Raw genomic sequence first — 25,124 nt, 5'->3', positions numbered from 1 at the left:
CAGGGCTCTGGCCCAAGGTAGAGCAAGGGTCCCTGTCATTGCTTGGTGGGCACTGGCCTGCAAGTAGGCGGAGTGGGAGCCCGAGGTGACCAGCAGGCTGGCCTGCTTCACACAGGGCACGCTCTGGGGTGGCGGCTGCAGGATGTGGCTCAGCCCTGCCGCTGCTCTCTTGCAGACCAACACCAACTACAGCCAGGAGAAGCACCGCTGCGAGTACCTGCACAGCAAGCTGGCCCACATCAAGAGGCTCATCGCTGAGTATGACCAGCGACAGCTGCAGGCCTGGCCCTAGCCTGAGGCCACGGGGCTGGTGGTCCAGGCCGGCTCCCCACGCCGGGCCAACCCTCCTGGATGGTGGGGGAGCTGGGGGCGGGGGGGGGGGGGGGGGGGGGAGTTCCAGAGCGGAAAAAAAGAGATTTATTTAAACAAATAAACACGAGGAAGACACGTTCATCTGAGCCAGCAACGCCGGCTTTCGGGGGAGCCCCTGCAGACCTGGTGCCCACAGGTCACAGATCCAGGTGCGGGGGCCGGCGTCTCATCCCACTCCCCCGGCCCCCCCCCCCCACCTCCTGAGGAGCCCCCACCTCTTCTCCGGCCCACAGCCCAAGGGGCTTGAGCTTCCCCCTCCCCGAAAGACTCCAAGGCCAGCCTGCCTGCCTTTTCTAGTTTTATACAAAGACAGCCACTTTTAGCTACTGCTTATGAGACTTCAGTCTATTTTTGTATGAGAGAGAAAGCATCTTTTCTAAACCTGTGCCTCCCCTCCTTGGACACCAGGGTCTAGATGCCGCCCTGTGTCCTTTCTGCAGTATTACAGATGCCATCTGAAAGTCGAGAGTTGCTCCTGAGGGCTGAGGAGAGAACCAAGGAGGGGGCGGTGGGCAGGGGCGGGGGTGCAGCTGATGCCCACGTTTGGCTGTGCTCCCGCCCCGGGCCCTCCCTACAGCCCCGGGCCTCTCCCGGCCCAGGCCCGGACGGGGTCTCTGCTCTAAGGGGGTAGAGGCCCGCCCAGGTCTATTTCGAGAACTCCAGCTGGCCCCAGAGCAGCTGCTGAGAGCCGGAGGGGCAGAGCGGCTCTCGGCCCACCAGGCCTGCCCTGCTATTTCAGGCCCTCAGCTGTAGGGGGTCACTGGGGGTTTTCTGTGCTACGAGCTCACACTGCAACAACAGTGTCGGATTTTCTTTTATTACGTTCTCGATTTCCCCCTTTGCTGCTGCTTTTCTTTTCGCGCTGAGACCGTGTGGTCTCCATGCTGTTGACCTCACTCCATCCCTCAGTCCACTTGTGGGTCTTGGGGTCATCTTAGCAGAGTCACCGCAGGGTTTATACTCAGGGAGGGGCTGGGGGGGGGGTTGATGGGGTCCGGGGACCCCCTGAGAGTGAGCTCAGAAAACGTGCCCTGTCCGCCCACTCTGGGCGGGGGGCGTGGGATCCATGGACACCATCATTGCTGCTTAGTAGCTGTGCCTAGTCTAGTGTCCCCCAGTGTTGGGGGACCACATGTATGTGTGTGTACGTGTGTGTGAGGGCCCCGCCGGGGTGCAGTGGGGACGGAGGCGTGTGTTCACATTCAGGGCCGCACTCGGCGAAGCCACAACCAGGGAAGGCAGACGGAGAGGCTGCAACCTGGAGCCTGGGGTCATGCGCTGGGTGGGTGGGGGGTGCTGTCGCCAACAGTGGTGAGGCAGGGAGAGCAGAAATGCTCACACAGAAAAATGTCTATTTTTCCAAGCCACGGGGACGTCTCCTAACGGTTTCCCAAAGAGCAGGCGCCCTCACGGAGGCATCGGCAGTGTGCCTGCCCCACCCAAGGCTCCTTTCTTGGGACCCCTGGGACGCCCCGAGCACCGAGGGAACTGACCCTTCATGTTTCAGTGGTTGTTTTGTTTTTTTTCATTTGGGATGGAGTGGGATAAGGGTTGAGCAGGCTCCAGGGACCCCCCCGAGTTCTGCAGACAGCCGCGTTGTACGCGTAGACTGTCCTCAGCCGGACGCGCGGACCCGGGTGAAAAGGGATTATTTAAGGAGGCTGCAGCCCGCGGGGCTGACCCGGCCCTCTGCCCTGGGAACCGGTTCAAGGGACTCTCAGTTGAATTTCCTTTTTGTTGTTGGCTTTTTGTTGTTTTTTGTTGTTGTTGTTGTTTTTCTCCTTTTAAGGAATTATGAAGCTAAGAAAAAGTTTTGTGCTTTGGGGGTTGATGGACAAAAGTTCTAGCTGATTAAATATGGTCTAACTTATTGATACTGTGTTTTGCACCCCCTTTTTAATATTGTACTGTGGAGAAAAACTATTTTGAGCCATGGAGTTGGTGTTTACAAGAACTTTTCACTTTTGCCAAAATGTTACGATTGAAAGGCATCCGCGTCTTCAGTTTCCTAATATTTTCTTAAAAGATCTAGTGTCCTTTTTGTACACTAAACAGGTGAATGCTGATTTTTTTTCAACCTACAATAAATTTCACTGAACCGAACCTAGCAGCCCGGAGTGCCTGGGTGCGTTTGTGTCTGTCACAGCCAGGGGCCTCCTGGGCCCCTGTGGGTGAGGGCTGGGGTCAGGACTAGACTTGGCCGGCCCCGGAGTAGCCATGGTGACGAGCACACGTGGGGGTGAGGCCGGCAGGTGGAGGCTGACCCAGCGAGGTGATGGGCCCTGCAGGTGCCAAGGCACGAGGCCAGACCACTTGGTCACAGGCAGGAGAGGAATGGACACTGGGGATGTGGGGGCAGCGGGGAGCCAGGGTGGGTGTATGAGCAGGGCCATGTCCCCGGGTGTGGACAGGGTAGACCAGGCCCAGCAGAGGCCTCCCGAAGTGCCAGAGCCCCCAGGAGCAGGGATCGCGTGGGGCCAGGGGAGCACCCACGTTTGGGGAAATGATGAAAACGGCGGTGACGGCACTATTTTATTGTTTCTCCCAACTAGGCCGGCTCGCTGGGGCCGCCCCTGTGCCCATGATGGGGATGGGGACGCTGAGGCCCAGTGGAATCCCACAGGCCCGGGATGCCAGCAGGGATGGCTGTCCTTGTCCCATGTTCCAGGTGAGGAGCTGAAGGCAAGGCAGGGGTCAGGGTCCTGTTCTTGAAGGACGTGGTGCGGGTGGGTGTTTATCTTAGGAAGGAAAAATAGATAAAGAGTAAGACTGGGATTAAAGGGGTCCAGGGGTCAGGGGCTGTGGGCCTTAGCCTCTGGGACAGCCCTGCTGGCCAGCAGCCTTGGTCCGAGTTCTAAGGTGGCCTGGGAATCCAAGGGGCGCAGGAGACAAGGTCAAGCAGGCCCTGTGGGGCAGAGTGTACCCTGCTCCCCGGGCGGCCTGCCCGTACCGTTCTTCTCGGGGATAACATCTTTCTCCCCCACGGTCCGGAGTCCAGGGCCAGCGTCTGCCTCCTTCAACCCCGTCACGCCTCAGCTTCGCCTTGCCCACCCGACTCCCTAGGCCCTCCACCAGACTCCCCTGCAGCCCCCGTGCCTCCCAGGGTGGCCGTCACCCCCGGCACCTCAGCGGCAGGCAGTCCCGTGACCATCCTTCCCGAGCCAAGGACGTCACAAGTCCAGCCCCCCAGCCCCAGAAGGGTCTTCCCAAGCTCACAATCTGTACCATGGCCGAGGGGCTAGGGGCCGCCCACCATTCCGGCCACTTGTTGGACGACATCCCCAGGTGTCATCTTGCCGCACTCCGATCCCACAGTCCCTCCTGTGCGCCGGGCTCCACCTGGGCACTGGCACTCGGTGGCTGAGACAGCCCTGCCCCTGCCCTCGAGAGCCCCACCGGGGTCCCCAGGTGGTCCCTGCGAGCACTGTACGGTGCCCATTTGTCTGCCAGGATTAGAAGCAGCCCGAGGCCACGTCCCTCCCAGCCCCCCACCCAGCCACCCCACTGCCCTTCCGGGGAGCCTGTCTGGGTCAGCTCTGCCCCCACCATCTTCCTGGCATCTCCCGCAGGCTGCCCAGTGAATGCTAGGGCTCCCCAGGCCTGGGGCTGGGGACCTCTCTGGTCTCTGCACACATTCCCAGGTCACTTGTCACTTGGAGGCACAAGCTCCCTCCAGTCCTCTGGCACCTACTGGATTTCAATTCTTGGAGCTGGCATCAGACCCCACAGGTTAAGGGCTCAGTCCCACGCAAGACTGCCCCGACCTCAGGCACCTGCCACAAGTCTCGGGCCACCCAAACTTCTGACCCACTGGCTATACATCAGGGGTTCCCTCGGCTCCCCCCCTTGGTTTGCCAGAATGGCTCACAGTGCTCAGGACAACACTCCCAACAGCCGGAGGAGGTAGATGGTGAAGGCAGGGAGCGAAGAATGGCACTGGGCTTCCATGCCTTCTCCAGATGTGCCACTGCCCATCATGTGGGCAGCACCGTCATGTGCTTCCCGAGCCCTCCTTGTTGGGTTTTTGCACAGGCTCCGTTATGTACATATGATGAAATCACTGGCCGTTGGTGACTGAACTCAATCGCCAGCCAGGAACTGGGGACGAAACCCAAATATTATACAATACGCCCTCCCTCCAGCCTCGAGGGTCTGCCCTTGTCCCCAGACCGCTTCTCTTCCCTCCCACCCGGCCACCTTTCCATCTGCCCCCGAACCCACTCCCCCAGGTTTTTGCCTGGGCAGTCCTTCATATCTCCCCATAAGAGATGTCCTCTTGTCTCAAGAACCTTGCAGCAACCACCTCCTCCAGGCAGCCTGCCCTTGCCAGACCCTATCTGTGAGTTGCCTCTGGCTAGGTAGGGGTGCCCCACTGTACTTCCAACGCCCCTACACTGGAGCCCCTTGAGGGCAAAGCCTGGAGCCAGAGTCTTGGAGCCCACAACCCCCAAGGCCAGGCCCTGACCATGTTTCCTGCGAACGTTCCCAACTATCCACCTTTTGGGTCAGCTCCAGTGGTGGAAACTTTCCAGCCGGAGGAGGCCGCTTGTTTTGGAAAGTTCCTGGGGGAGCCGCCCCCGCCCGCCCGCCGGGTTCCCACGCTCCCTTATCACTGGGTGCTAGGGGGGCGCCGTGCTGTGCCTGCCTAGCTCCTCCCCAGCTGACCTCGTTGGTCCTGCCCACCCCCTCCCTTCCGCTGCCCTCTCACCAAACACCGGCCCCCTCCAGCCTGGCCCTGCCAAGCCCTCCTGCCACAGGTAGGGAAATCGAGGCCTCGCAGCGCCCCCTACACGCACCTTGTGAGCCCTGTCGGGAGTGTCTTCTGCTCAGGAAGGGGGAGGCCCAGGCGGCCTAGGCTGAAGCAGTGTTTGGCTCGGGAGTCAAGAGTTCTGGCCTTAGTTTCCACTGCAGTATCTCGGACCCAGGTGCCCAGCCCCCCCTGCCCTGCTCCGGCTCCACCTTTTGCCTTGTGGCTGGGCCTGGCGCGCTCTCGCAACCATTATTGTCCTCTTTTGCAAAATGAGGCAAAGGGGCCGAGCGCCTTAAGCGACTGTGGTGCGAAGTGAATCCACGCGCTCCGTGCTCGGGCCGGGGTCTGTAGCCCACGTGGATGTCCTGCCGCGCCAGGCAGGGCGGGAATCCCAAGGGCGGTGATGGCTAAGGTCTCCCGGGGCCTTGAACCCGAATCTTAGGCAGACGCGCCCCTCCTCCCCGCGCGCCCCTCCTCCCTGGCGCGGGTGGGGTGAGGGGCGGGGCGTGGGCGGGGCCGCGGCTCTTTTCTCTGGAGTTCGCGCGCCCCGAGCCCTCGCCGTCCGCCACTGTCCGAGTTGACTCCGCGCCGGTGAGTGCGTCGCCGGGTTTGGTGCGGGCTCTCCGGGGACCGCAGTCGCCTCCGTCCGCCGGCTCCCGTGTCCCCGCTGACCTGCCCATCCGACGCCCCTAGCTCTCCGCGATGGAGGCCACAGCCGAGTTCGTGGTCGAAAGCCCCGACGTGGTCTACGGCCCTGACGCCATCGAGGCTCAGTACGAGTACCGGACAACGTGCGTCAGCCGCGAGGGCGGTGTCCTCAAGGTAGGCAGGGGACCAGGAGTTGTGGGGTGGGAGTGGGGGAACTAGGGAGCCAGGAGGGGACGGGAATGACCCAACGTCTGTGGGCCTGTCCCTGCAGTAAGAGGGGGGTGTGGCCCCAGACTCACTGCACCGCCCGTCCCCAGGTATACCCCACGTCCACGCGCTTCACCTTCCGGACCGTCCGGCAGGTGCCCCGGCTCGGGGTCATGCTCGTCGGCTGGGGTGGGAACAACGGCTCCACGCTCACCGCTGCCGTGCTGGCCAACCGGCTGCGCCTGTCCTGGCCCACGCGCACCGGCCGCAAGGTGGGGGGTCGGGTGGGGCTTGGCCTTGGCCGGAGTCGGTGCGGGAGGGAGAAGGGCCTCTAGGGGGCGGAGCTCTACGAAGGAGGGGGGGCCCTCAGGGGGAGGAGCCTAAGGTGCCGGCCGGCTCCCGTGGCGGGGGGAACCTCCAAACGGGGAGCCGCTTCTGCGGCTGAGGCGTCCAAAAGTAAGGCGGAGCTTGAGGATGCCGGGCGGGGCCCTGGCCGGCCAGCGGCCCACGCCACGCCCCACCTCACTCCGCCCCGCCTGCCGCCCCCCAGGAGGCCAACTACTACGGCTCGCTGACGCAGGCCGGCACCGTTAGCCTGGGCTTGGACGCCGAGGGCCAGGAGGTGTTCGTGCCCTTCAGCGCACTGCTGCCCATGGTGGCACCCGACGACCTCGTGTTCGACGGTGGGCGGGGCCCTAGGCAGGGGCGGGTGGGAGGCGGGGCCTGGAGGGGCCTAGGTTCCGGGCTGGGCTGAGCTTGGGGGTGTTAGCCTCCCACCCCGCACACCCCGCCGCAGGCTGGGACATATCATCCGCGAACCTGGCTGAGGCCATGCGGCGCGCGCAAGTATTGGATTGGGGACTGCAGGAGCAACTGTGGCCACACATGGAGTCCCTCCGCCCCCGGCCCTCTGTCTACATCCCCGAGTTCATCGCCGCTAACCAGAGTGCGCGTGCGGACAACCTCATACTTGGCACTCGCGCCCAGCAGGTGCAGCCCCGCCCCCAGTCCTTTGTCCCTTGCCACTTGTTGCTCCCGCCGTTTGCCCCCACGTTCTCTATCCGTCTTTTGTCTTCACGCTCCCATCCTGAGGGTCCACACCTCACTCCGCACTTGGGCAACCGAGTCGCCCAGACCTCTCCAGATCGAGGGGCCTGTACAACCTCCTTCCCTCCCCGCCCAGTTGGAGCAGATCCGCAGGGACATCCGTGACTTCCGGTCCAGCGCTGGGCTCGACAAAGTCATCGTCCTGTGGACAGCGAACACGGAGCGCTTCTGCGAAGTGGTCCCAGGCCTCAACGACACTGCTGAGAACTTGCTGCGTACCATCCAGGTGGGGGTGCACACGGGGTTGGAGAGGGGCCAGGGCCGGAGCCCCAAAGAACCCCTCGGTGCTGACTGCCCGCCTACGTCCGCAGCTGGGCCTGGAGGTGTCGCCCTCCACTCTCTTCGCTGTGGCCAGCATCTTGGAGGGCTGTGCCTTCCTCAACGGGTCCCCGCAGAACACGCTGGTACCCGGGGCCCTCGAGCTTGCACGTCAGCGACGCGTCTTCGTGGGTGGAGACGACTTCAAGTCAGGACAGACCAAGGTCAAGTCCGTACTGGTGGACTTCCTTATCGGCTCCGGCCTCAAGGTGCGTGGGCCCCGGGGGTGCACGGCGCGGGAGGGGGTGCTTGGACCCTAGGCGCCGGGGTTGTGCGCTGCGGGGCCTGCAGCTGCCGCGGGGCCCCTTTTTCCCCGCAGACCATGTCCATCGTGAGCTACAACCACCTGGGCAACAACGACGGGCAGAACCTGTCGGCGCCGCCACAGTTCCGCTCCAAGGAGGTGTCCAAGAGCAGCGTGGTGGATGACATGGTGCAGAGCAACCCGGTGCTCTACGCACCCGGCGAGGAGCCCGACCACTGCGTGCGTGGGCCGCTAGGGGGGTGGGGGGGGTGGGGCTCCCGGCCGAGGAGGGCGGGGACCCCTGTGACCTCGTGCTGCCCTCCAGGTGGTCATCAAGTACGTGCCGTACGTGGGCGACAGCAAGCGTGCGTTGGATGAGTACACGTCCGAGCTGATGCTGGGCGGCACCAACACGCTGGTGCTGCACAACACGTGCGAGGTGCGGGGCCCGCCGGCGCGGGAGGGGGGCTGCCCACCGGCCCCCCCCCTACCTTCTGACCCCCCCTCCCCCCCGGCCCCACAGGACTCGCTTCTGGCCGCGCCCATCATGCTAGACCTGGTGCTGCTGACCGAACTGTGCCAGCGAGTGAGCTTCTGCACCGACGCCGACCCCGAGCCGCAGAGCTTCCACTCGGTGCTGTCGCTGCTCAGCTTCCTCTTCAAGGCGCCGCTAGTGCCCCCGGGCAGCCCGGTGGTCAACGCGCTCTTCCGCCAGCGCAGCTGCATCGAGAATATCCTCAGGTGCGCCCTGGCCTTGTGGCTCCCCGTCCCAGGCCCAAGTGGCCACAGGGATTCTAGGCATCGGAGGCCGCGGGGTCCACCGGCTGCGGAGTCCGGCCCCCGCTAACCCCCAGCCTTTTCCCCAGGGCCTGTGTGGGGCTCCCGCCACAGAACCACATGCTTCTGGAGCACAAGATGGAACGCCCCGGCCTCACGCGAGGGGGGCCCGTGGTCGCTGCCTGCCCTGTGCCTTGCAAGAAGGGACCGGCGCCAACTGCCCCCAACGGCTGTACGGGTGACGCCAACGGGCACTCGCAGGTTGAGGCACCCCAGATGCCCACCACTTAAGGCCATGGTCCTTCTTCTGCCCCCAAACTCCGGCCTCCATTGCCCCTCAGGACCCAACCTTTCCAAGACCCCTAAAGACAATAAAGCCAGTGCCACTACGGCCACAGCATCACCTGTGGGTTCTTGGCGCCTGCGACCTAATCCTAATCACCCCCACCCCCCCACTCTAGACCCCATTTCCCGTTTCTCACGTGGTAGACTCCAACCTACCCTTCAAAAACTGATGTCCCAAATCTTGAGACTTCCAGAACCCTGAAGCCTCTGCCTAACCCCATGATGGAGGGTGTGGCTGCAAGCCAAAGTGAAGAAATCTGAGACCAGATACCAAAAACCAAAACCAAGTTACATTTATTGATGGGGCCCACCCCCTGCTGTCCAGGGGAAAAGAGGTCCCCAGGGAGCCCCCTTGGACAAAATAGAAATGGCAGGAAGGTCCTATACATGAAAGAACGTCTCTGAGGTCCTTGCGTTTTTTCTGTTTTGTTTTTTTTTTTATAAAATGAGAGTCCTTCGTGCGGGGCCTCCCAGCTGTCCAATCCTTGAACTGGAGTACAGTCGCCCGAGGTGTGACCTCAGACCCTCACCCAGCAGACTGCCCGAGCCCCTGGACCTTGGTCCCAGGCAGGGGCACTGGGCAGAAGCCGAGGCCGGCAGTGGGCAAGGGGCTACTGCCCCATCACACGCTCATGGTCATCCCCGGCGAGTACTGCGGAGAGACGAGGGGGTGGCGCGCGGAGGCGGGCTCAGCTCCGGCCTAGGCTGGGACCCGCCCCCCCGGGGAGAAGAGGGGACGGGGCGGGGCGGACGTGGGGGGGGGGGGGAGGGGAGACAGGTGGCGAAGCGTGGGGAAGCCGCCCTGGGGTGCGGGTCCCAGGGTGGGGTTGGGACGGGGGCGGGCCGGTGAGATAAGGGCGGGAGTGAGGGAAGGGGGGAGAGGGGAGGGGAAGGATGACGCGGCCGCCCCCCCACCTGGCCCGCCGCGGTCACGGTCTTGCTCTGGCCCCCCGGCCGCCCCGCCGGGGCCTGCCCGCCAGGCCCCTCCGGCCCGACGCCGCCGCGGGGGGGGAGTCGACGCAGTCGCTTACGCTTTCGCTCGGGAACGGGTGCAGGAAGGTCCCGGCGGCCGCCATCTCGCCGTCGTCCCGCGGGGTGCCCGGGGCGTTGCTCAGGCCGGCCACGGCGCCGGGGGAGCTCTGGGGGCGGCCGCGGTCAGCGCGGTACTCCCCGCCCCGCGGGCCAGGCCCTGCCCACCGCTCGTCCCGACCTGGACTAGGCCTCACCGCCCTGGTCAAGCCCGCATCCCCGCGCCCCGGGAGCCCCAGGCCCCACCCCACGCAGGAGCGCGGCCCCTCACCTTCGGCAACCCGTCCATATCGCCCGAGCCTGTGGACCGACAGACGGCGGACCGCGGCTCAGACACGCCTGCGCCAGGCCCGACTCCCCCGCCCCCCCCCCCCCCCCCCCCCCGCCCCCGGAGCCCAGGGTCAATCGACCCCCTCCTCGAACTTCCCCCGCCCCCAGGCCCAGCCTGCTGGGGATCTCGGACGGAGGGCCCGGGCAGGGGTCAGTGATGGCACTCATGCTTTAGTTACAGGAATCCTCCCCCCGACGCAACCCCTGCCACTGGGCCGCCTGCGGAAGCTCGGGGCACAACTGGGTCGCCAGAGGAGAAACGGGGTTGGAGGGGCGGGAGCATCCGCCAGGGGGCGCAAAAGGCTTGTGAAGCAGCCTGGTTGGGGAGCGGGGCGGGGGGCGGTCTCCGGACGCCCACTCACCCAGGGATCCGTTCACGTGATGAGGCTCCATCGCACTCATGGCCGCCATGGGACCCTCCGGACCAGGGCCAAGCGGGAACTGCGGGCAGCGGGGCAGCGTGGGACTAGGGCCACCAGACCCCCAGTGGGGCCACTGCTTTCTGCAGCCCCCACCCCGGAGCCCCCTCCACTCACATTAGCCCTGCCGGCGCCCGGCCCAATGGGGTTCATGATAGTGTACATGTTCTCGCTGGAGTTGGTGGAGTCTGGGGGAGATATTGGTGCATGAGGGGAAGAAGCGTGACGACTTCTCCAGGAACACCCTCCCTGTACCCCACCCGGGCTGTACCACCTCCAGGGCTGGGCATGATGGGTGTTCCAGGGGGCCCGCCTCCTCCTGGGGGTCCCTGCGCAAGGAGGGAGACAGAGAAGGTGAGAAAGACCCCCCCCACACACACACACACATCTGCCACCCACAACCCCTCCCCCCAGGCTTGAGCGGCACAGCCACGGCCCCGCTGGGCCCCACTCACCGTGTAGCTGCCGGGGGAGGAGGAGGAATAGGGGATCTGGGGAGAAGGGCAGCTATGAGCAGTCGGCCCGCTCTACCCCTCACAGACCGCTACCATCTTCCCCCGGCCCTCCGGGCCACCACTCACCGAGTTTCCGCTGGGGCTGGCCCATGGGCCTCGCACTCCAGGGCCCCTAGAAGAGACAGTGGGTGGACCCTGGGGCGAGGCCGGGTGGTACACGGCCCCCCACTACGCACTGTCGCCCCCCACCCTGCTGCCCCGTGTGCCCCCAAACAGGCCCGCAGCGCAGCAGACACTGGCGGGGTCAGCCTTCATCCCTCGCCGGCCTTTGGGCCTCAGTTTCCCCACCTGACAGCAGAGTAATCCATATCCAGAGCATTAACAATGGCCAGTGCAGATTGAGCCTGCCCCGGCCCACCCAGCCGGTGAAGCTGGGTGATGGCCCACGTGGGCACACTCCAGGGGTTCTCCCAGAGCCTTACATGTTCATGGTGGGCAGGCCCGGGCCGGCGAGAGAGTTGGGTGGGGGCCGCATGCCACCTCCATAGCTCTGGGAAAGCAAAAGGGCTGTGAGTGGCCAAGGTGTGGGGGGAAGGCCCCGAGGCGTACCCCCTCTCCCGGACCCTGCCCTCACCTGGGGTCCAACGCCGGCCATGCCCCGTGGAGGTGTCACCCTCTGCATCGGGCCCATGCTCGGATGCCCTGAGGTGGGGACAGAAGGAGGGGGGCTCAGGCCGGTAACACTCCCCGGGGTGGACATGGGCCGGATGGGGGTGGTTCTGCACCGTGAGACAGCAGGGAGGAGGCATTCCGAGCCGGGGTCCCGATGAGTGGAGGGGGAGGCAGCAGCTGGAGCTTCCCTACTCACCCTGAGCACGCGGGGAGGGTTCCATGGCGCCAGGGAGGAGGGGCTGGGAGCCGGGGAGGCCCACCGGAGGCTGCGGAGGGGGCGTGGCGGCAGTGAGCGAGGGCACCGCCACCCTGGCCCAACTCCTGGCCCCCCTCCCCTCATCCCTCTCTCACCTGACTCGGCATCCGCAGGGCGGGCCGGGGGCCCCCTGGGAACCGCGGTGACATGAAGGGCTGGAAGAGGTGGGCCAGGGATCAGCACCTCCCACCGCCCTGTTCGCCCCCCAAAGCTACCCCGTTCCTGCGGCGCCCCGGCCCCCAGCCCGGACAGCCCCCTCTTCCAGGACCAGTCAGCAGACGGCAGCCAGCCAGTGCGGTGGGGCCGGCGGCTCGAGTTGCTGGGACGTGCGTGTGGTGAAGGGGCGGGGCGTCACAGGTCCTTACCTGAACGTGAGGCCCCATCATGGGGGCGTTGGGGTTGTGGGGGGGCTGCTGGGAGTCGGGGGGGCCCTAGGAGGACAGAACCAGGTGGGTTGGGAAGAGCGAGGTCCACCGAAGCTTCACTGCTTTCTGTGGCCTTGCTGGGCGTGGCCAGGGAGGGGGGAGGGGATGCCATGGAGGCGGGAGGGTGGGCCAGTCCTGCACTCCCCCTAGGGCAAGACGGGGTTTGGGGTGAAGGGCTCTACGGAAACAGTCAGGGGCAAGACCCACGGCTCAGAGAGCCATGCTCTAAGGCTCTTAGCAACCTGGCACGCACAGACCAACTGCACAGAGACCCCGCCTTCTCCTGGCCTGGGACCCAGCTGAAGCGGCCCCTCCCCCGCTGGCTACACCAAAACCCAGATGCAAAAACCCACGCACTGACCACCCTCCCATTCCAGCCTGGGAGGGCCGGCAATTCCACCGGCAATTCCAGCCTGCCAGGGCCTCTCCCCACATGAGACCCCCAACCCCATCATTGCCCGCACCTGTCACCCTGACATAACCACTCAAGAGTTGCAGAACAGGGGGCACCAGCCCTGGCTGTACCTGGAAGAAGCCGGGTGCCATGGGGCCCGCTGCCATTGCGTCGTTGGGGGCCATGCTCCCCATCACTGGACTAGGGGCCGCTACAGAGCTCTGCAGGGGTGGGGAATACCATGAAAACCAGGTCAGGTCACTTCCTGCTTGAGTGTCCTCTCCTTTCCAAAAGCAGCCCACTCCACTGCACAAGGAACCTGGACCATCTGACCTTCTACCCATGCAGGTGACGATGCCTGGAGGGTCCTCTAGGTGACGAGCAGCTGCCCCTGTCCCCACCCACGATCAGCAACCCTGACTTGGCCTCCTCCTCAGATGCGCTATGTGGCGTCAGGATGGGCTTTGCCTCTTTGCTGCACCCAAGACGCTGGAGGTGATCAGGGCCCTGCCAGGCTGAACCCACAGCCCAGGAAGGAGGCCAGGATTCCCAGTTCCTAAGGAGTCAGTCCCAAGCCCGAGGATCTGGGGGTCTGAAAATGCCAACAACCCAGGGCTCCAGTGGGCATGTGCCTCATCCATTGGCACAGGCTTGTTCCTTCCGTCTGAATCTAACCTCAGACTAGTGGGGGCACAGACCCTAACTCTAGGCCCATCCCGGTAGGCTGGTGAGGCAGATAAGCTAGACCCCCAGCTCTATCCAAGACACCTAAAAACCAACTGGCAGCTTCAAGATGAGCCTCCCTTCCAGAAGGCTCCTCCCTGAAGCTGCTGCACACACCAATCCCCCTCCTCCTCCAATAGGGAGGGAAATGAAGAGGAGGACTACTGGGGTGGGGTCTTCAGGCTCCTGACTTCAGATGGAGGAGAGGAGATGACAGGGTGCCAGAGAGGGGAGTTCCCATGTCAGCCAAGGGCGGAGATGCTGGTGGCAGGCCAGAGCTGGCAGGGGGGCAGGCTGACAGGCCACTTCCTCTGGTCGGTTCCAAGTCCCAGGCCTGTCTGCCTTTGGGGCCCACAGAGCAGGGAGGAGAAGGGGAAATGGAGGCCTAGTTTACAGGGCAGAGGGGACACATCAAAGGACAGGGAAGGAGGAGGACTCTGCAGGGACTGAGTAGAGAAGAGAGGAGTAGTTCTCTGGGGGCCCCTTGACTCTGGTCTGTCTGGATCATCTGCCCCCACTCCAGGCCTGACAGGACCCAAGAGGAAGGGTCTGGTCTGTGCGGGTCACTGCCGTCCCTGGGGCTAGCACAAGCCATCACACGAGGGATGCTCAGGAATTTGAGGAACTGCAGCCACTTGGGTTCAGAGGAGTTAAGCATTTTGCCCACGGTCACACAGCATTTCCTGCCCTACAGAAGTGGGGAGAGGGCCCCTTGGCTGGGGCAGGGCAGGGCCCCTGAGACATACCCTTCTGCCTGGGGAATGCAAGCTGCCCCCCTTCCTGTCCCTTCTCAAAGGTCAGCCTCTGAAGGACTCCAGGCCCCAAACTGGGGAGGTATGGGTGGGAGTCTCCCCGGGCCTATGGTGACTGAAAGCACTCCCAGGGCCCATTGCAAACCTTTTGAAAGCCCAAGAGACCCTAGGAGTGAGGGGGGATAAAGCTTTCAGCCCCCCTCCAAACTGCCACCCCCCCCCTTCCTCCACCTCATGCCCTCCCACAGATACAGCCGAACAGCTATTCTCGCAGGCGCCTGCCTCAGTGGCTGAACAGGGGCACCTCTGAACCTTAGGTCTATCCACCCCCGCCCCCCCCCCCACCTACCCCACAGGGAGGGTGGGAGAGCAGTCCCCCTCCTTTTGAGCCACAACAGGCGCCAGAGCATTTCCTGGTCGGGAGGGCGGAGGTGGGGGCAGCTGCTTTCTGGGCTGCAGACCACGAGATGTGGGGGCAGGGAAAAGATGGGGCACCCCTCACCCCCTTGTAGCTTCCCAATTCTAGGCCCAGAAGGGTTAATATGGGGCGGTCCACTCTCCCTGGCGGGTGGCCCAGCTAGCCCCCCCCCCCCCCCACCACGTCCATCATCCACCCGGAGACGCCCTGGCCCAACCTGCGTTGCTATGACGACGGGTTGGGCGCGCTAGCGTTTCCTGGAGATGCCGAGGTCGGCAGCAGAGCCGGGAGGGGCGAACTGAGTCCCCACTCGGAGGCCCCCCCACACACACCGACCACGTAGAGGAGGCAAGCAGGGCGCTAGAGCAGCGGCCGGGCAGGATGTGCGCCCGCAGCCACAGAGAACCCGCCACCCCGGGGCCAGGTCGCTACCCACCGCGGGCGGGGCGGGGGGGGGGGGTCCCCATCCCCCCACCCACGTCCGCTGTGCCCGTGCCATCTCCCCCCACCCCCACGCCACGCGCGCTCCGCTGCCATGGTAACCGGCGCGCTCCCGGGAAGCGCGTTCCCCTCCGTGTGAAGAACCAAGCGCTCCGCCCTCCTTGCCCTCCCTCGAGGCGCCCTGAGAGGCCGCTGGAGTCGCGGGCAGAGGCAAAGCCGGGGCGGAGAGGGAAGGGGCGCTGAGCAGGCCGGGAGGGGCTAGGGCTCGACTGGGAGGGGGCGCCCTCACGGAGTCAGGCAAGCACACAACTCCAGACACCCCTGGAGCCCCAGTTCTGGCAGGAGAGGGACAGGGGGGCAGCACACGAGCAGTGGGACCCAATAGGGACCAACAGTATGACCCCAGCTCCCAAGCACAGCGTAAGGCGCGTGAGGAGCGTCTTCAGGGACAAGACGAAGCCTTACCCCTCTGGGGCCGCACTCCCGCCCTACGAAGGCCTGCACTGGGCAGGGGAGGGGATGCATTATGCGGGGAGGCGGTGCACAACCTTGACCAATTGCAGAGCGAGATGGGGACCGCCACGCCCTGGGAGGCCCGAGGGGGCGCAGCGGGGAGGATTGCTCAGGACGTGAGGACGGCCGTCGGAGTGTGGGCGCACAACGGGGAGGGCGGTGGGAGGGGAGAACTCGCCTAGAGCTGCCCGCCCCTGGACGCCAGCTGAGCTGCCGCTTCCCCCTTGAGTGGGCCCGGAGCCCCCAAGCCTTTCCTGGCCAACCAGAGACCCCTCGGAGAAGCCGGGTGGCCAAGCCCCACACCCAAGGCCAAGAAGATAAAGGCAGGGGCTGCCATCTGCGCGTGACAAAATGCCACCAGCCCTTTCATGTCATGCCCTTTCCTCTTCAGACAGGCCTCTGACTCCCACTCAACCCAGAAGGAAACTGAGGCCAAAGAGGTGGAGTCAACAGCCTCAGCCACCAAGCAAAGTTAGGAAGTGTGCCCACTGCTGGGCCTCTACTGCTCAAGGGTGCACCTGCCAGTTAGCCAACCCCCACCGCCACTCCCGCCTGCACTCAGAAAGGCTGGGGCGGGAGGGGACATGCAGTAGTGGCCCCAACCCTGTCCCCCGCCACACATGTAGACACACACACACACATACTACACATACACAGCTAGGCAGATGGGGAGGCAGGAGCTCTTGGCTCCACGGGGGATTCAGATGATGGAGAAGAGAGGCGGGGCCGGCCTCAGGAAGGTATGGGGGGGGGGGCTGTGGGGGCCCTCAGGAGCTGAGCGCAGTGGAAGGACCTCCCCCATCTTGTGAGTATCCCTATACTGAGTAGAGGGAATAGGGACTCCCCAGAAGTGGCCAGATCCCAGATCAATCCCCACAGCCAGACCCACTTGGCCACCCAAGCCAGCCTCAGGCCACACAGGACCCCAAGGCCACAGGCCCAGAAACCTGCCCATGCCCACGAGCCCTGGTCCCAGTCCCCGGGGCAGGGACTCACGTAGTCCTGGAAGGCCTTGGCCTCATTTGAGTGCTCACACGCCTCTCTGCGGTCAGGTGCTGCACAGTACAAGTCCCAGAACACGCTGTGGGCGGCAGGGAGGGGGGGGGGGGGACGATGGTTTCCCCACACGTCCCCACCCAGCCCCCCTCCGTGGCCCACCCTGGGCAGCCTCACACGCACCACCACCAGGAATGCAGGAACCCTGGGGGCTCCCCCAGCGTAATGTTCTTCTCCCATCGGATCTGCAGGGGGAAGGCAAGACAGTGAGAGGGCCCTGCCTGACCCCTTCCAACCTGGGGCAGCCCTAGCCCAGCCTGGTGCCTGGGGAATGCTGGGGCAGGGGACCAGCGGCCCAGAGCAAGGGAGCTGGGAGGGGGGCAACTATGTGAGGGGCAGGTAAGTGGGCACAGATCGTCAGATGGCCAGGCAGATGCCTGGACACCAGTCCACGGGCCCTGATCCACCCCAGCCCTCAGTTCCCAGGGCCAGCAGAGGGGCACCCCAACCCATCTGGAAAGGAGATGGAGAGGACCCCAGGGTATGGGTGGTAAGGAAGGGCCCAGCTTAGGGGGGATCTCTGCCTGGCCAGGCTGGCTTACCTCGGACAGAAAGGTCTGGGCTGACTTCTGGGCACCAACGTGCAACAGGTACTCGTATACATAGAGTGCCAACCTGCAGGCAGGCAGAGGGGAGGCTGGCTCAGGCCTGGGGCGAGCCCCACAGTCCCAAGGATCCCTGAGAGAGGCCCTCAGTGAGCCCCTCATGACGCCACTCCCGGCCTCACTCACCGCCCCCTGCTGGTTCCCCAATCACCCACATCTCCCCCACCCTGACAGGTGATGACCTCAGTTGCTCAGACCAGCCAACTCCTACATATCCATCAATACCCAGCCTGCAGGCCCTTCTTCTAGGCAATGCTCTCAGCAGTCCATAACCCCCCACTTGCAAACCAAACTCTGCTCTGTTAAACACCAAGTCCTGGCCCCATCCTGCCAACGCTGAGACCCCAGAACAGCCTTGGTCCCGGGGAGGTTTTCTGCCCAGGAGAAAGGGCTCCTGGCTGTCGCTCCAGACTATGCCCTGGGTAGGGTCTCCCAGCCAGTACCCTAGGCCATGTGGCCAGGGCCCGGCACCTAATTCCCTCCCAGCCTTGCCTGCTAGGGGCCCTCTTCCAGGTGTCCCTGGACCCCCGTTCTCTTTCTCAGGATCAGCGCCCATCCACCAGTGGTGGCCATGACCCATCTATACCAGCCCTCCAGGGAGAGTCTGGAGAAGTGAGGGTAGCGAGGGGCAGTGGGGCCAGCAGTGCCACTTGGCTGCCACGGCACCTTGTCGAAACACAGTGCCGGGTAACCTTAGACACACCAACCTGGCCACTGCCCACCCCAAGAACAGGCCACCTTCCATCCGGCAGTGTCCTCCACGGACCACGTAGGAAGGCCGGCCCTTCCACGCCACCTTCCAAGCCTCTCCATCCTCAGCCTCCACGCCCCCTCATCAGTCCTCCACACCAGCAAGCAGAGAAACAACTTCCTGGCCCCTGGGGTCACCCATTTCCCAACCATCCACTCCACAGTTACTGGCCCCTCCCAGTGCTCCCAGGGACCTTACTGCCCGTCCAGGTCCCATGTGGGCTGGGGGGTATAGGGTCCAGATCCAAGACTGGGGACTCCTCAAGGGCTGGCCTGAGCTGGAAGGCCTTCTAGTACGCCTCCCCACTCGGCTGGCCGCCCTTCCCTGGCTGAGGGCCCCATCCTAAAATAACCCTGCTTTGTCTCATGTTCCTGCTCTCTCCCCACCTTCCCAGCCAGGCTTCTTGATCCTCACATACCCGCCCCCCACCAGATCACTCCCCCTTCCTCAGACCTCACAGAGGCAGTTCTGGCCATTCTGTCCTGGCCCCCAGTCCCTGCCCCACCCCATGGGTTCTGTCCTTGGCCTGGATCCTCTTCCTTCATCCAGTGCCTCCCTGTGCAATGAACGCGACAGACACCTGTACCTCTGCAAGCCACCTGCTCGTGGGCAGAGAGGGACACAACAATACATAGGAGAAGCTAAGTTATATGGTGGGCCGGAAGGTTGTGCGTGCTAGGGAAGGGCAAAAGGGGGACGTTAAGGGGTTGGGGTGGGCAGCTGTCCCAGGGTGAGGTGGGCCCCCGGCTCACACCACACCAAATGAGCTGCGACAGCCACCTACAGGGACAGGGCACAGAGGGGTAGAGTTCACGGTGCTCACGCAACTCCAAGCGTGGGTTTTCAAGACTGGCTGCGGATTCCCCCACATCATCGCACCCCTCTCAGCCTTCCTGGCCCCATGGCCCCATGGCCAGGTTTACCTGTCCAATTCACTCCTGTGACTCTTCCTTTCTGGAGGCTTCCTGAGCCTTCAAGGGGCCTGCATCTGCCAGCCCTGTGTCCATTAGTGAAGGAACGAATGTGAAAAGCCAATGGCCTGAAGCAGAGCCAACCAGCCCAGGCCTACCAACTACCCCACCTTCCAGGTAAGGAGAGGCTGAGAGAGGCCTGGTCAGTCCCTCAACCATTTCGGGGGTTGCTGCAAGGAGCAGGAAAGTCTGGGGTGAGACGTCCAGAGACAAGGAAGCAAAATGAGGTGGGGGAACCCAGGTAGATGGGGTAAGGGTAGGGGTAGTGGGGGGCTGCGGTCTTGCCCTGGGGGAATTCTAGCTCAGTAAGCCCCCTGAAGAAATACCCTTGGCTCCCACCACAACCACCAAGGGGTCTACACTGCCAGCCATTGGGTCCTCCTATACCTCCCTTTGCCCTTGACTGTTCAGCAGTGACATGTGACCCGGAATGCAGGTTCAGGAGCCCACCTCTGCCTGCCCCCCACGCCCCGGTGATCTGGCTTGGGTGGTCTGGCCTTGACTCACAAAGGTACAAGGGTGCACACACGTGCACGAATAATATCCACCCAACCATAGCCCTGAGATCACCGCACTTACTGAATTTAGGGGGAAAAGACTTAAGGAAAAAGCTCTTCTCTCCTGATTCGGAGCCTTCTTCCTGCCTCCTCTAGCACACGCTTGGCCCAGGCCACTAGCATCTCTTACCTGGATTTCGACAGCCCCCCCCCCCCCGCCCCCTTCCAGGGGCTGCGCTCTCCCCAGCCCCTAGTGTCTACACACACACATCCCGGAACACTCCCCCTTCACTGCCCCAACACACATACACTGGCCATCCTCCACCTCAGGGCCTTTACCCAGGGTGTTCACCCACCTCCAACGCTTCCACCTAGAGACCGGTGTAGCTCAAATGTCACCCGTCACAGTCTTTCCTATCACACCTAACACCACCTGTCCCATCCGCCACCGCCCCCCCCCCCCCCCATCACCTTATCTATCCCCTTCCGACACATAGGTCTCTGCTCTCTGCCTGCAGCTCCTTCTGGAATGTAGCTTCGGAGGGGGCCGGGGGTGGAGGCAGGGACTTGCTCTCTTTCACTCACTACTGAACTTAAAACAGAGCCCAGCGCATCTTGGGCCCCAGCTACCCCAAAGGAATGAACAAACCAACACCAGGACTCCCTCCTGTGACTTCGGGGGGGATTAACACAAGTAGTCTGGTAAGCACCCATACAAGTTGGCTGAGTATTTCGATGTTAAGGATTTGGGTGGGGTTTTATCCCCAAAGCAGAGAAACCAGGCGGAGTTTTCAGTTTTGCCGATTTCTCTTACATGTTGGTACTTTCATTTTTACTACGATGGAGTCTGAGGGAAGAATTGTGAGCTGTGTTGTTTTGGGTGAAAAGTGTTTTTGTTGTTGTTGCTTGTGTGTGCATCGTAAGTTTATTGCCGATACGGGAGGGAGATTCCTTCCATCCCCAAAACGAAACACATGGGTGCCCTGGAGACATCTAGGAGATTCTTCCCACTCCACGGAAGGAGTGAGAAGGACGGATGCTGGGGACAAGGCAGGCTTTGCCGTTCCCCAGCCTACTTATCCTCCCCTCAACAGAGGAGAGCTGCTCCCCACTATTATTTCCTCTCATCCACTCATCCCTGAAGAAATAATTAAAAAAAAAAAAAAAAAGGCTCCACTATTAAAAAAAAAAAAAAAAGACAAAAAACCCTCAAGTATGGGAGCCAGGGGTCCCGGCTGGGACTTGAGGTTAAAGGTCACCAGTAGAAGAGGGACAGGGAGGGGAGGAGGAACCACCACTGTTTCTGCTGCAGGGCCTCCTTCCTTGCTGCGTCCTGTAGCCGCTGCGTCGGCCTCATCTGCCGGCAACCGCACAGAGCGGACCACTGAGCCCCGGATGAAGCAGTCCTTCACTGATAACGTGGGAGGCTATTTCTCAGGGTCTGTGACACTGACGTCAGTCAGTTTGATGTTGAGATACCGATCCACACGCTGGAGGGTTCCTCAGATGCTCAGGTCATTCTTGACTTCCACGACCACATCCTTGCCCACGAGGGACTTGAAAAAGGAGTGGAAGAGCAAGGTGGTGCAGCCACTGCCGGAGGGAAAGCGAGGGCCGGAACCGCCAGCTTGGGGCCTGACGGCGCGCATGTTGGGGGCAGGGGGTGGGGGGTGTGAAAATTTTTGAAGCCTGGACATGGGCTATGTTGTTCAGGGCCCTTCAGAGACCCCAAGCAGGGCTTCTAGTTTGACGGTCACTGACCAAGCCCCGGGCTCGGTCATGGGGAAGGGCCTGGGCTCTGGATCCAAATCCTGGCATCCCCACCCCTAACCAGGTTGGCAAATGACCTGCAGAATGACTGCACTCATGGGGGCGCTTCTGCGGTAAGAGGGCAGGCGGATGGAAGGAGCGAGTGACCTAGAGGATCTGGCGTGCCCAGACCCCAAGTATTCATAGGAAGAAATGCACACGGTGACCTAATAGGATGTTAGAGCCCCGCAGGCTACAATGCGGCACCACCCCCGTAATCAAGAATTATGGTAGGTAAACGGATGCTCCCCGCATGGTGTCCTCCTCCCCCTTAAAGCCCCTGGACTTGCTGCTGGGGGCTGGGAGATGCCCTCTACCCAGGGGCTTGTATCACTCAACAAAGGGACCCTCCAAGCCGCACACTTCCTCCCTCCCCACTGCTGCCTTCAAGGCCAGGCCTTCAGGCATCTCTTGCCAGGGTGGGGACCACCCTCCTCACCATCCGCCTGGCACAGCCTCCACACTTGCCCCCTCACAGCCCTTCTCCCACACGGTGGCCAGAGTGATGACCCCCACTCACAAATTCCACCTCTGTCTTCCTCCTCCTCCTCCTCCTGTTCCCTCCCAGACACTACCTCTTCTCAAGTCCTTCCTTGGAGGCTCCCCTGTGTCCAGCGGCTCTGCTTAGCCTCCAAGACTCAGTTCAGGGGCTCCTTTCTTAAGAACCTCTTCCTCATCTGCTCTCCAAACAAGGATGCCCACAGCCATACTTGGAAAGCCCAGCAAGAAACAGAGCAAACGCAAGCTGAGTCCCGCACCTGCTGAGCTAAGGAACAAACTTCACCTGTGGTCACGTGCCCGGTCTCAAAACCCACCCCAGGAGAAAAAAAACACAAGGAACCCAGTGACACCAACCATGGTTGTCGTTTCTGGAATGATTTAAACCAACCTAGCAGCACTTCCCAACGGCAGAACCTCTGCAGCCATAGGAGGAGGGATACAAAGGGGACAAAGGGGCCTGCAGCTACCCCTGCTACCTTCGTACTCTTATTTAAAAAGCACTAAATGCAATGACCAAATGCAAGTGCTAGTTCGTTCTGGGTGGTAGGTGCCCTCCAGGCTGCCCTGTAGGTTGGGAGTGTTTATTATTGGATCCACTATCCTGGCACCCAGCGGGTATTCAGTCCTTTCTGGGGCAGGCTGTCCCAGACCCAGTGTTGAGATGGGGAGCCAGAGGCGGGCGCAGGACAGGGACCTGAGACGGAAGAAGGGCAGGAGGAGGCAGGAGGGTGAGCAGGGAGAAAAACATAGTGCCAGCAGGGGCTGAGGACCTGAGCAGTGTAACCGCCCCCCCCCACACACACACACCCCATTTCACAGAGGAGGAAACCGAGGCCCAGACACAGGAAGTGGCTGGGCTGGTGGCTGCCTGCGTGGGGTTCCTTGTAGTCCTCGTGAGAATCCTACAAGGCCGGTCGTCCTTATTTCAGAAAGGAAGGCTCAGCAGCAACCAGCCGGCTTCCCGGGTGCGGTGTCGCCCCCCTTCCGAGAGCTCTCGCTCTCGTGCCCCAGACGCTGAGACCTCAGCAGATCGCTTCCTCCCCAGGGCCCCCGCAGCCCTACGGATGAAAGAGGGGGTGCGACCATCTGGTGTTTTCCAAACTTTCTTTAGCAGCAGAACCCGATCTCCAAACCAACGCTTACATGGGAGCCCCTACAAGAAACGGACGAACGCAGGGCAGCTCTGGTCACCAAGGGGCCTGGAGAATAGGCACGATGGCACCTTTAGCCTCCGCAATAGGGGTTTTTGCAGATCCCAGTGTCCCCCCCTCCCCCCCACTGGGAGCCGTGTGGCCTCCCCAGGGGATCCACCCAGCTGCCCACGCGGGGCTGGGGCCAGCACCCCTCAGGCCCTCTCCTCTCTCAAGCTCTTCCTGAGGTGCAGGGGTTCCCCCCTCCCCGACGGAGGTCAGTCTCGTCGGCCGCGGAAACTTCCCTGCAGAATGTGGGAGAGGGCTCGGCTCGCGACCTCGCGCGCACGCAGGTCTCGACTGTTGGAGGTCTCGCGACCTTCGAGTCCGGCTCGGATCTGTCGCGCCCCTTCGAATCCTGCGCCCTCAAGTCTGGGGCGCGACCCCTCGCGCCACTCGGGTCGCTCAAGCCCTCGGGTTTCACGCGCCCCCTCAAATCTCGCGAACCTCGGGTCTCCAGCACCCCTGCAGCCCTCCCGACCTCTGGGATCTCGCGCACCTCCTCCAGCCACACGACCCCTCGCGTCCCTCGCGCCGCCCGAGTCCCACGCGCCCGTCAAATCTCGCGAACCCTGCAGCTCCTCACCCCCCTCAGATCTAGCGCACTCCCACGAATCCCGCGGCCCCGCGCGCCCCTCGGGTCTCGCGCGCCCCCCTCAAATCTCGCGCCCCTCGGGTCTCGCGCGCCCCCGCAAATCTCGCGACCCCTTCGAGCCGCGCTGGGGCCCCGCACGCCCTGCCCCCGCGCCCACGTGCCCCGCGCGGTGCCCGCCGGCATTGGGGCCCACGGAAGCCTGCGCGGCGGCCGAGTCCCGCCCCCGGCGCCCACGGCCCCGGCCCACCGACTCACTTCTCGCGGGCCTGGCTGTCGGAGGGCACGGCCGAGCCCTTGCCCCCCTTGGCGTACATGCTGCTCCGAGCCGCCGCCGCCGCCGCCGCCGCCTCCGGGGCCCACACCTGTCAGGCGGCACCGCGGGCCGCGCTAGCGGTCGCCATAGCTACCCCGCGCCCTGGGCCTCACAGCCCCGAGCCCCGCGCGGGCACCGCGGGCATCGTCCGCGCGGGGGAGCTCCAGACGGCCAAGGCGGCGGTGGCGGCGGCGGCGGCAGCTCCAGCTTCGGCTCCAGCCACGGGTTTTATTTTCTTCCTCTCTTCCCTCAGCGCGGGCTGTTCCGGGAAGCGCGCGCCCCCTCCTCCCGCCGCGCGCGCCCCCGCCCGCCGCCTCCCTGCCGCCCGCGGGCGCCGCTCTTAAAGGGGCGATGGCGGGCGCGCGGATGGGTCCCGCTGTGGGGACCGTGGGCCGGGCGCGCACGCGCAGTGCCCAACGCAGTGGGGTGGGGTGGGGTGGGGGGGGGAGCGCGGGGACACACACGGAGGCACGGGTGGGGGCGGCCACCTGGGGACACACAGCAGGATACAGTTGATCACGGCTTCACACACACGGTCTACAAATAGGACCAGCCACCCAAATTGTACACCCAGGAGCACAGCCACACACAGGACCCTACACACACAAATCCACAGAGCTACTGGAACGACGGGTGAGAGTTCCCTAAAGCGACAGGCCGTCACACGGGGTGTCCTCCCCACAGATATGTCCCCCCCACATCCTGAGAGGAACCCGCCACACGTAGGGTTCACCCAGGGACACCCCGTCCCACATACGGTGGTATACACAGTGGCCACCAGGACAGCGCCACAGACGACAGCGTCACACGGTCCCGGGGCCTGTGGCCACTCACAGACACACGACGCAGACACAGGCAACCCGAAGACCACCACACAGCGCCGCCCCGTAGCCACACCCCGTGTCAACAGCAGTTGCTGGGTGATTGTCGCCTGGGTCCTTCCTGCGGCTGCTGCTCAGCCTGGGTATCGGCCAGCTGTAAACGGGGCGCATCCCACTTTTCATTGTCTCTGCAGGAGTCAGGACTGCAGGCGGGGGGGTGGGGGGGACCCCCTCCAGGGGCCCTTCTCCTCCCTCCAGAGGGTGTGAGAGGGGGGCAGACACCGCAGTAAGGACAAGGGTGCCTGCGAGGGGTGGAGGCCTGTGCGCGGGACCTGCTTGCGCCCGGTGGCGGGAGGCAGTGCGGTTGTGTCTCCAGGTCTGGATGTTGCTGTGAATGTCCGCCATAAGGGTTCCCCCCCC

The 25,124-nt window shown here is 63.5% G+C and overlaps 3 protein-coding genes, 2 long non-coding RNA genes and 1 pseudogene across 20 annotated transcripts in view; 3 read left to right on the top strand and 3 right to left on the bottom strand.

The window, feature by feature from the left end:
- ELL (elongation factor for RNA polymerase II) overlaps nucleotides 1–371 on the top strand; it is a 75,169-nt gene extending 74,798 nt beyond the window's left edge. For both annotated transcript variants that reach the window (XM_042928922.1, XM_042928924.1), the window contains exon 12: nucleotides 176–371. In XM_042928922.1, the coding sequence (XP_042784856.1) occupies nucleotides 176–292 (117 nt within the window). In that variant the 3' untranslated portion in view covers nucleotides 293–371. The remainder of the gene's footprint in view (nucleotides 1–175) is intronic.
- Nucleotides 372–2,891: 2,520 nt separating this feature from the next.
- Nucleotides 2,892–5,816, bottom strand: LOC122214194. The gene is made up of 2 exons (XR_006199781.1): nucleotides 5,169–5,816; nucleotides 2,892–3,110 (listed from the first exon to the last, which is right to left on the bottom strand). It is a non-coding gene; the product is annotated as an uncharacterized LOC122214194 (long non-coding RNA).
- ISYNA1 (inositol-3-phosphate synthase 1) lies at nucleotides 2,954–8,815 on the top strand. Of its 3 annotated transcripts, XM_042928925.1 has the most exons (11): nucleotides 2,954–3,040; nucleotides 5,816–5,944; nucleotides 6,088–6,249; nucleotides 6,528–6,660; nucleotides 6,774–6,967; nucleotides 7,161–7,310; nucleotides 7,396–7,611; nucleotides 7,722–7,886; nucleotides 7,972–8,085; nucleotides 8,170–8,387; nucleotides 8,513–8,815. In XM_042928925.1, the coding sequence occupies exons 1-11, from the start codon at nucleotides 2,954–2,956 to the stop codon at nucleotides 8,712–8,714; spliced, it is 1,770 nt and encodes a 589-aa protein (XP_042784859.1). In that variant the 3' UTR covers nucleotides 8,715–8,815. The 3 variants fall into 3 exon arrangements, with proteins under 3 accessions (XP_042784859.1, XP_042784860.1, XP_042784861.1); XM_042928926.1 differs by lacking the exon at nucleotides 6,088–6,249 and having other exon boundaries at nucleotides 2,963–3,040; XM_042928927.1 differs by lacking the exons at nucleotides 2,954–3,040; nucleotides 5,816–5,944; nucleotides 6,088–6,249 and adding an exon at nucleotides 6,355–6,433.
- Nucleotides 8,816–9,036: 221 nt separating this feature from the next.
- SSBP4 (single stranded DNA binding protein 4) lies at nucleotides 9,037–24,220 on the bottom strand. 13 transcript variants are annotated; one of them, XM_042928932.1, is made up of 18 exons: nucleotides 23,826–24,216; nucleotides 17,194–17,266; nucleotides 16,775–16,836; nucleotides 16,592–16,676; nucleotides 12,880–12,969; nucleotides 12,295–12,360; nucleotides 12,025–12,084; nucleotides 11,870–11,939; nucleotides 11,636–11,703; nucleotides 11,484–11,551; nucleotides 11,128–11,173; nucleotides 11,002–11,037; nucleotides 10,821–10,875; nucleotides 10,664–10,734; nucleotides 10,490–10,568; nucleotides 10,069–10,097; nucleotides 9,684–9,907; nucleotides 9,037–9,420 (listed from the first exon to the last, which is right to left on the bottom strand). In XM_042928932.1, the coding sequence occupies exons 1-17, from the start codon at nucleotides 23,882–23,884 to the stop codon at nucleotides 9,698–9,700; spliced, it is 1,227 nt and encodes a 408-aa protein (XP_042784866.1). In that variant the 5' UTR covers nucleotides 23,885–24,216; the 3' UTR covers nucleotides 9,037–9,420; nucleotides 9,684–9,697. The 13 variants fall into 13 exon arrangements, with proteins under 13 accessions (XP_042784866.1, XP_042784870.1, XP_042784871.1 ...); XM_042928936.1 differs by having other exon boundaries at nucleotides 9,800–9,907; nucleotides 23,826–24,212; XM_042928937.1 differs by having other exon boundaries at nucleotides 9,800–9,907; nucleotides 11,484–11,703; nucleotides 16,592–16,650; nucleotides 23,826–24,220.
- On the top strand, nucleotides 18,749–22,034 carry LOC122214196. The gene is made up of 3 exons (XR_006199784.1): nucleotides 18,749–19,095; nucleotides 21,310–21,514; nucleotides 21,853–22,034. It is a non-coding gene; the product is annotated as an uncharacterized LOC122214196 (long non-coding RNA).
- On the bottom strand, nucleotides 20,593–21,353 carry LOC122214193 (annotated as a pseudogene).
- Nucleotides 24,221–25,124: the final 904 nt, after the last annotated feature.

Source organism: Panthera leo, chromosome A2 (assembly GCF_018350215.1).
Source record: "Panthera leo isolate Ple1 chromosome A2, P.leo_Ple1_pat1.1, whole genome shotgun sequence".
In the NCBI taxonomy this organism is placed as follows: Eukaryota; Metazoa; Chordata; class Mammalia; order Carnivora; family Felidae; genus Panthera; species Panthera leo.
The sequence above is the reverse complement of the archived record's forward strand: the minus strand, read 5'-3'. Positions and strand labels throughout refer to the sequence as shown.